Raw genomic sequence first — 10,193 nt, forward strand, 5'->3', positions numbered from 1 at the left:
TGCCTCTTCAGACACAGGACACAGACAGAAACTCTGAATCAGTGAGATTTAAAGATGAGGCCAAATGGTGCTTTTTATTGGTGTGTTTGCATAATAAACATGTTTTAGTAATGTTTCAGGGCGATTTATCATTCAACCATGGGCTGAGTTTAACCTGCAGTAGTAAAGAACTGAGTCATTGATGACTAAAAAGTAAAATACTATAAATAAATATATATACAGTAAAATAACTATTTTTAAATTTATTAAGTTTTATTTTTGTTGTTGTTAGATGGATTTGTTTGGATTTTGCATGTAAAAAGGAAGAAAGAAGATGAAGAAGCAGAGAGAAACAGTTTATTCAGTCTCAAAACACTTTCTATCTGAGTCACATCCCGACATTTAAACCTAAAGATGTCACACATATGTTGACTTAATAAAGTGCATTTGCAGTTGGGAGTCCCATAAAGTGGAGGTTCACCTTTTCAATTCTACTTCAAAAAGCACAAAAGAAAAAGATACGAACCACAGCAACTGATTCAAAAACAAAACAATTGACAAATAAATATTTTCATGCTTAAATGCTACATACATGCATTAGATATTCAGAAATGCTCTCAATTTTTAAATGTTTGATAGTCACAACTCAGCTGTTCTGAGTGTTTGTTCCTCATAACATTCAAAGATAGATGTCATAGCAAAAATACATGTTTTTGTATGTAATATTTAGTATTTGTTACTGCATTTGAAGCATGATGCTGCTGCATTTTTCCATCTGACTTACGCACAGTGATGAACAGCTGATATGACCCGACTGAAAACTTGTAGAGACCAAATAACTCAGTAGAACATCAGATATATTAGTTTTAAGCGTGAACTGTCTGTGCAGAGGTATTTATTGTGGCCAACTGTCTCCAGTCCTCCTTTGGAGAGGTTCAGGCGGTCCCTCTAGGCATCACTTATTTAAAAAAAATCTCTTAGCACCAGACATGCAGCGACCTTCAAGTATACGGTTTTATTTATGCAAGAGTTTGGAGGACTGTTTAAGGCTGAGAGGAGTGGATGAGTTCAGGACGTCTGGATCCATATCAGTTCAGGAAAGTGGACCTGCCAGAAAAGAGACTGAGAGGGTGAACATTAGAAGGTGAGCGTCCGTGCCTTGAGAGGAGAGGGAGGAGGCTGCCTGCTCACCTGGTGATGACATTGGAGCGTTGCTGAAGGGGGGTGGAAGAGGACGTCCAGGTTTTGGTGAGATTAAGCCTAATATAGGGAGAGACTATTAGACGACGGACCATGAGCTTTAACAGTGTGTTCAGGGAACATGAACATTAATCTTCGAGAGTCCACCTCATCCGGAGTTAATCCAAGGTGACTTTAGAAGTGTGACAGGATGTAAACAGAATATGAATATGAAATATTCCACACTCTAAACGGTACCTTGATGATGAGGACGTTGATCGAGGAGGTTTGTTTCCTTTCAACGCCCTGAGTTTGTCGCCTTGCGTTTGACTGGCGTGATCAAAGTTCTGGACACACAAGGCACCAGTTTTCACATCCTGTCTTCAGTCCGCCTGCTCAGTCAGACACCGCCCCGACGTCTCACCTCATCTGACCCGTATGATCTGGGGCTCTTGTTGATGCTCAGGTTATCCATGCTGCTGAACAGGCGATCTATAGCTTCAGGCTTCGTCCGCTCACAGTCCATACTGTGGCTCTGCTGCTGCTGGAGCTGCTGCCGGCGGGCCAGACGGTTCTGAGCCAGCTTCTGTTTGGAGCGATAGACATCGCCCTGGACCCACAAACTGTGCTGTTTCCTACAGACATAACCACACACAAATATATACTGTCTGTTCAAATACTGGAATCACGTGCCACTAATATTGGACTTACTCCTCTAAAAAGTTCTGCTGGGGTCCGATGATGGAGCCAGGCCTGCAGATTCGGATCCAAGCGATGGCCTCAGCTGCGGTGAAGCGGAAGTGCTTCATGAGGTAGCAGCCAATGAGAGTGCCCGTCCGTCCGAGACCAGCTGTAAAAGGTCAGAGGTGAGGTCCATGTCAAACAGAGTTGCGTGTTCACTCACCTTTGCAGTGCACGGCCACAGCCCCCGTCGCGCTCTCGCACACGTGCAGGAAGCGCCTGGTGATGAGGTCTGTTGGGATCCCACCGTCCTGGAACGGAAGGTCGTGGTGTTCGAACCCGGCGTCTTCAAATCGCCGGCCCTCGTACAACTTCCTGTTCAGACGCACCACAGCCGTGATGTTGTGGTGACGGAAGTACGGGAAGTAGGTTTCTGGAGCGTGCAGAGGGTAACCTGGCGCAGCAAGAGTCAAAGAAAGTTGAACTGATGAACCTAAACCATGTGTGTCTGTTTGTGTGTGCACGTCAGACATGGGCCAAATGCTGCTTGGGGGCTACTTGTAGCTTTTTGTTAGCCTTCAGAGGGTGTGTATAATGTGCAGAGCTAATTTGACAGTATTTCTGGTCCCTTAAAATAAATGAATAAAATAAAAGAGAAAAAACTTTGTAAAGAAATGCCCTTTTATCATATTTATATGTGTCATCCAGAGTTATGTTACCAAGCTGTCATATGATGATAAATGTGTCCGTACATACATTTAAACGTATATAAAACGAAATTATATGCAGGCAAATGTAGCATGTAATGACCTTTTTTTCTCCTTATTTCCTCCTTGTTTTATAATATTTGAGCAACAAATTTTAAGTTAAATTTTAAACTTTTTTCAAGAACGTTGTGGGAGCTGCATTATTTGACACATCATACTCCGTGGTGTAGAACATCAGTTCCACTCAGCCGTCGTTTCCGCAGAGATTAATTTCATGCATGGCACTCACCATTTTCCACTTTGTTGCGAGAATGTGGACTGCTGAACGCCAGAACTTTCCCGGGAATGATCCAGTTCATGTCTCCGTTTTCAACACGCTGAAAATAAAATCCAGTGAATGTTGAACTTTTACACTCAAAAATAAATATTTTTGAAAATGGAGACAAGTGATGTTACTGTGAAATATGAAATATTGCATCCAATAATTAAATATGTATTTGCTCTGCTCACTTCTATTCTGTATGAATCATACCTCATAATGTTCGTACTCATCAACTTTGAATTTTTCAAAGTCTAGAAAACCTTGCTGCGAAGCCTGAAAAACAAACACACAACTCAGTGATAACAATGCTGGCTGCCAAATAAAGCATAAAACATGTGTCGTCCCATGGTAATTGATGAACTGTATTACCTTGTGTATTCCTTGCAGGCAGTCGAGTACAGTGAGGTTGAAGGAGCTTTCTTCTACTGCAGCGTCTCTGTGGATCAAATGAATCAAACTAATCCCCTTTTGTTTTCATGTTTGGTATTTTACAGTACTATTGTTATAGTGGGAGTTTATTGTTTACTGCAGACCTGGGAAAGACGTGTCCCCGGGCCACATGCGGCCCTTTAACTGAAATGATGGGGCCCTTGTGATGTCAAATAAATACTGTAAAAAATAATTTTATTTTGCTCTTCGCTTTATGATGAGTTCAACTCTGTTAAACAAGCGCTTTGTTTTGTTTTATTTTCCCTTGTTGATGATGCTGATTCCCAGTATTTCTTGCCCCAAAAATAATGTAAAAATTGAAATTATAAATTAATTTAATCGTAACACCTTTATGATATCTTTGATGATATCTTTTGAAATGTACAAGATACATTGAGCATTTGTAAATAAAATGTATACATAAAAAAACAAGCCAACAGCAACGGAATAATAACAACTATCTTCTATGACTTTTGTAAATATTTTTCAAGCACACTTACTCAGAATATCTTTACTGACTGATCTTTTTTCGTCATTTTTGTCTCATATTTTTTCCTCGCCCCCTTGCAGTTGTCACAGTATGTAATGTGGCCCCTAAGGTTATTTAAGTTCAAATATTTTTTTCTAATGTGACAAATCCCAGTGCATTTCTTTAACATTTTATTACATTGATATCTGATACACTAATAAATGATTTCCATCCCACAAATTCCCCCGTATTTTTCTTCAGTCGATGAACCAGTTAACCGTACTTGACCTTGAGTAGCTTCCCTGCTTTTCCATATAGAGGCGCAACAGTTACGATGGCTCAGGCATCTGGTCAGAACCTGTTTTCGTGGACATGTGTAGCTTTGTGTGTTGGTCTGTACCTGAAGGGCAGGAAGCTTGAGTTGCCTCCTGAGATCAGATTCCTGTAGGCTTCATCTGGACTTCTTTTCAAGTAAATGATCTGAAGCAGAATCATTCTGGGTTAAATCTCATAACTCACACTCATAACTCCTCATGAGACGCCTCACCGTGTAGGCACCGATGAGAACAGCAGCGTTGGCTCTCTTCTTCGGCTCATGACTGGTGTAGTGGACCAATTTCTTTTTGGACATTGTGAAGAACTGGAAAAAAAGAGGGTTGAGTTAAGGCACACGATCACGCTTCTGTGTCTTCGTTACCTTGAGCTTCTTGTTGAGCTTGACGCAGTAGCGGTACACCATGGCCAGGTTGAGCGGCCCGAAGTCGCCATAGAAACTGCAGCAGACAAAGGCACATCAAAGCAACTTCAATAAAAGCTGGCTGCCATTCAAAGTGGGTGGGTGAGCATGACAACGTCACTTTTTATTGTCGCTACATCAGTTATTTTTTCACTAAGCAGAAGCGCAAGAGATTTTTAGAGGCTTCTTTGACTGTTTGAATGTCAGTGTGAAGTGCCCTTTGATGTCAAGTGCAGGTCTGATCTAACATGTCTGAGTAGTGTCACTCAGCATGTGTCCTAATTCCTTCCTCAGCCTCAGATCTCAACTTGACCTGTAAGCTGTAATTGGATCAGAACAGTCAGTCAGTTACCTGTGTATTATATTTAGACTAGAAGCACAAACCGTGACGGATGAGAACAGAGAAAAATCATTGATTCATTGATTTATTTTACCATTACTTCCATAGTATTCTGTACTTACTTACTACTTGTACATACTTTATGTGAAAATACTTCACCCTAATAAACCATGAACCCAACTGAACATGACTTCCTTTACAGTTCACATTACATTTCATTTGAATTTGCTGTCGATTAATACTAGCTCATTTGTACCTTTCCTCTTGTAGAATCCATGTATCCAAAAACTATCTGGTTAAATTTGTTCCTTCTCTTTAAGTAGATGGTACTGTTCATGAACTGGAGTGTTGAGTTTCGGTTGTGAACCTCCTTTTGAATCTTGCTTGTTGTGCAGTTTGTTCACAGCCAACTTCTTAGGGGTTCAAATTGCAATAGCAAATCCATCATTTTAGGTGACTCAAGAACGTTGCCTATGGCCACCTGGAGGCATGGCTTGCAGCTTGTACCTTTCTCGTCCAAAGAAAAGGTTGAATAACTCTTGGATTCCTTATTGGAGAAAATTCCTTTTAAGTGTTAAGGAGTATCAGGTGGGTTTCACCATCCACCTATCCATCCATCCCTTCAGCCAACCATCCATCCATCATCCACCTATCCATCCCTTCACCCAACCATCCATCCATGCATTCATATTTGCAAAAAAGAAACTCATCATCCAGTTTTGCCATCCTTTACACCCATCCTCAAACCTCGACTGGACATGCACTAGGTAAATTGGGTCGTCTCCTGTGAGTCGTACCTGTCATAAGTGAATTCTTCATCAACGCTGAAGAAGTGAGTTGTCGCCGTGTTCTTCGGTTTTCCACGCAGAGTGGCGAAGTACAGACGATCTGTGACACAAAGCTTTAGTTGTACAACTGTTATTTCTGATTTTGCATCATTTGGTCATTTGATAAGTGACTGACACAAGAAAGAAAAACATTTTGGAGCAAATCACAATCACTGATATCTTGAATTTAAGTTCCACAAGGTAAAGACTTTTTCTCACAGGCCCAGAAATAAAGCATTTTGATTGGTGGGGTGGCGTTTGTTGCTCGTTTGTTTTGTTTGTTGTTCTTCTAACTACCCGTGGATTTTTTTTTTGTTGTGTTGCAGCATCACCAGATAAATAAACAACACTTGAAACTAATACTTTCTGACTTGTCTTGTACTCACCAAGGATTATTGTGGCTATATATTGCTCTGCCTCAGGGTATTTTTAGTTGTGTGTCAAATCTTGACAACAACTCTGAGCGTTTTCTTCTTTTCAAAACCACAAATATAAATAGTTTTTGTCCCAAGAAAAACTGTCATTTGACCTCACTCACCTTTGATGAATTCTGATGCTCCAGCCAGCTCATCTTCTTCTGCCATCGGTGATAGCTGTCTAAATCTAGTCACAACTTAACCGGAGCGTAATTTATCAGGATGCTGTGTATCTGTCCACATGGTCATATATTCTATGGGTGAGTGTAGATCCATGAGTCGTGTGTGGCGGATTCTCCTTAACACCGATGTCGTCTGCTCATCTGTGGCGACGGTGAGACTGACCGAGGACGCTCTGACATAAACTCTCGCCAGGCCTCCCGACACTTACTTACTTAAAGCTCCTCCTGGAAAATTCCACCGGCACAGTCATGATACTGAGGTCAAGGTGATAATCCCAGGAACTGCACTGTCACACACACACATACGTATTGTTTAATCCGTTGAAATGACAAGCTCACGGCAAAAACTGAAGTATTACCTGTAATGTTTGCTGTTCCACTCCCTCTGTAATCGTCGTCATACCTAATAAAGCAAACAAAAATCTTGCTTGTTAATGTGGAAATAAATATTTCAGATGAAAATTCACAAATGTATTGTAACACTTTATTGACAATAAAAAATAGGAGACTGAGTTTAAATAACAGATCATGTGACCAAAGACTTGTTGTTTTTATTAAATAATCAACATGTAAACACTTAACTGAGACTAAACTAAACTAAAGATGCTTATATGTACTGTTCGAAGAATAGGATTATGAAACATCATGGCCTGGGATTACCGTGATCTCACTTAGCATTTTAATATTTGAGTCCGATTGAAAAAAAAAATGCTGCCCCGTGTGAGGCTCGAACTCACGACCTTCAGATTATGAGACTGACGCGCTGCCTACTGCGCCAACGAGGCAGATGCACAGCATACTTGTCGACACAGACTAAAGCTGTGATCCAGGCTACTGCGTTTTCTCTGTGAGTGTCATATGGTAGTTAAATAAATGCAAAGAAATAAATCAAATACCGTTGACAAATACCATGGTAGAACCGCGACCGACAGACGGGACCAAGACGAAGCATAAAAATAGACAATTCTGAAGGAAAATGTTCTCGTAATGCTGAAACTCAATGCACTGGTACATGTAAAAGGCGAAAGTCCTAAATTAACTAAATTAAGAACAGTGTTTAAGTTTCATTTTTTAATCCGAAATGATTGTGAATACATTTGCTGGACAGAAGGTGAAAAAAACGTGATACGACGTAAACATAAAATCAACTACGAGTTTCGATTTTGTACCAAATTAAACGATGTTTTAAAGAAAAGTGTAAATAGAAAAGAATGTTTAAAAAATGTATATGTATAAAACAATTTCAATTGGAGCGTTTGGCTGCAGTGACGTCATCCCAACGGAGCACTCTAGCACCGCACGAGACAAACGTCCCGCCCGCCCGTGATATCTAGAGCAATAAACCGAACACTGTTACCGCACAAACCGTCTGGAATCCGAACACAAACGGAACCGAGACTATTCCTCTGCATCTCCACAGAAGGAAACAAATCTACGGACAAAGGCTGTGGTGGTCGGAGTTTTTTCCCCCTCCATTTTTAAAAGACAATTCCATCTGTTTTCCACAACAAAAGCAGGGGACAAGATGCTTTGAATGGAGAGGAGGATGAGGATGATGGAGGATGTGAAGCATCGGGATGCGACGACAGGATGCTCCGTGTCACCCTGCGGCTTTCGGTTATTTGTTCTTATATACTAGCCTTCCATTCATATAGACAGCTATTCAGCATTTGGTCATGAAATTTGTTTCTGAACATAGATGTCATTTCAAAGTGTCTGGGCGGATGTAAAGGCCTATTTATAGCCTCAACCTGCATGATCAGGCCTTTTTAATAGTCTCAAGAATGAATGTAAATGTTTCTGCCAAGACTAACATAGTAGCAGTGTCTTATATTCATAATTTTAATCATGAACATGTATGCGTGAGGTGAATCTGATTGATGTTTTGAATTATTAATCCAGGCAATATCATATTTTCATTGATATAATTTTATTCTGCCATTATGATTCCACCTGAGATTTAAGCATGACTCGATCTTGGTGGGTTTTGTTCTGACACTGCACCCCCCCTCCCTGCATCCAGTCCAGCTCGGGTTGTGTCTGTAATGGCTGCCTGCTTCATGTGTCCTTGACATGTCAGAGAAAGAGACAAATGGAGGACAGTCCGAGTCCCAGTGGGGTTTTTATCTGGTAAATGTCCTTTATTGAGTCTGATCTGACCCTTTGACGGTTTAACCATCTGATTGGCTCAACAGTAATGTTGATGACCTTTAATGTTTGCATCTATTTGATCTCATCATCATCATCATAGTCCTCATTTTAATACACTCCTTTTATTGGTAGCCATTGCTATGATTCAAGGATATAGCAAATACAAATCAGCATGTCTAGTTCAACCGCATTGATATGAGTTGGTGTCCTTGGACAAAATGTTCAGCTCCTCTCTACCTGAATATAAATGATCGTGAGGGATATTTTTACTAAATTGATCTGACAGACAGATATTTTGAATGTAGCGGTATTTCTCTCTCAGTGTTCACAGTGGACCTTGATTTCAAATCCGTCAATTAAGGCACGCGGTGAATGCCAAGAGAGATGCCGACTCGCTGCTACTGTTGGATTCTAACTGATGTTCTCATGTCTGATCTCAACTCTTGTTTCTGTAATATGATCCTGCTGTGAGTTCAAATGTATATTGTTCTGTTTTCAAACAAAATTCATCATATTTCAAATAAAACGCTCGGTGTTATTCTGATGACCATCAACTTTGTCTCATGTCATTTGTCTCTCCCACAATCAGCGTCAAAAGAAGCTTGAACTAAACTCTGCTTGCTATTGTAAAACTGAGAGTAAGAAACAATACAAAAATAGCAAATGTTACTGTGATGATGATCAGAATCAGAATCAGAATATTATTGCCATGGTCAGTGGGGGTTCCACCAACTAGGAAAGTGCTTCGAAATAAAGTGCTGTTAATAAAATAAAATAACCCACAAACAACAAAGGCTGATCATGATAAAGTTTAGTTGTGTGGGTTTTTTTTTCCACACGGTATTGAAGTACCTTCAGTGCATCACACTGTATAACTCTAATTTACAAAGAAACAAGTCAAAGCATTGATACCACTAGTGGAAAATATTTCAAACACACACACGTTTAGTTTCACTGTATACTATATTCAACAATGAGCAGAATCAGCTTCATTATTGCAAGTTTCCATACATTAATTTATTCATATAAAGGAATTAAGGACTTATAACAGTAGTGCTGACTCACTATTTTATAGAAGAACGATAAAAATAAGAGACAATAAACTACCAACAGCAACACAAATTGTCTAATAAGTATCAAAGTAAAATGGCGTTGTGAAGTCTGTTGCCTTTATGAGATAAGACGGGAACATAAAACATTCGGCCAGCAGGTGTCGCCCTCACACTGGAGGAAGAAGGTAGAAAAAAACACGACGTCATTATCACGTACAGTAAAATGAATACGTTTATTTAGTGATTGAGTTACAGAACGTAAAGCTCAGTCATTGTATGTGCCATTATGTTTAAATAAATTATTTTTAAACGGTGACTGTAGTGACGCAACCGATGTTGTCAACAAAACAAAATGTGATGTTAAGCATTTAAGAATAAATAGAATGACTAAACAGACAAAAGATAAATGTGTTTTTGCTCGCAGTTGCGTCATGAATGCCCACTATTCTAGAATATTTTTAATCATAATTAGTTATGTGGATGGCACCCAAGTGGTTATGTAAGGATATGAAGCGTTTGATAAATTACAACATGTCCGAGTTGACTTTGAATGCAGCAGAAAGACCCTCGATGGCGTTTTGGACCAAAAAAAAAAAAGAAAGGTCTTTTGCATAAATAATGTAATGACGGAAAACGTGAAAGTTGTTGTTATGAATGAAGTTGTTATGACATTATCTTTAAATCTCTTGAACCACGAGCGAGTGTTTGTGCTTTATTGGATGT

At 39.8% G+C, this 10,193-nt stretch overlaps 1 protein-coding gene and 1 non-coding gene across 2 annotated transcripts; both read right to left on the reverse strand.

Moving 5' to 3' along the window:
* Positions 1-322: 322 nt before the first annotated feature.
* On the reverse strand, positions 323-6,454 carry LOC128770064 (dual specificity protein phosphatase CDC14AB-like). The gene is made up of 14 exons (XM_053884294.1): positions 6,208-6,454; positions 5,640-5,730; positions 4,464-4,539; positions 4,314-4,406; positions 4,167-4,246; positions 3,238-3,304; positions 3,079-3,141; positions 2,836-2,923; positions 2,063-2,293; positions 1,870-2,008; positions 1,583-1,793; positions 1,417-1,505; positions 1,171-1,239; positions 323-1,101 (listed from the first exon to the last, which is right to left on the reverse strand). Exons 1-14 carry the CDS (start codon positions 6,251-6,253, stop codon positions 1,068-1,070), a joined length of 1,377 nt encoding a protein of 458 aa, XP_053740269.1. The 5' UTR covers positions 6,254-6,454; the 3' UTR covers positions 323-1,067.
* Positions 6,455-6,979: 525 nt separating this feature from the next.
* Positions 6,980-7,052, reverse strand: trnam-cau (transfer RNA methionine (anticodon CAU)). The gene has a single exon. It is a non-coding gene; the product is annotated as a tRNA-Met (tRNA).
* Positions 7,053-10,193: the final 3,141 nt, after the last annotated feature.

The sequence above is a fragment of the Synchiropus splendidus genome, chromosome 13, assembly GCF_027744825.2.
Source record: "Synchiropus splendidus isolate RoL2022-P1 chromosome 13, RoL_Sspl_1.0, whole genome shotgun sequence".
NCBI classification, from domain to species: domain Eukaryota; kingdom Metazoa; phylum Chordata; class Actinopteri; order Syngnathiformes; family Callionymidae; genus Synchiropus; species Synchiropus splendidus.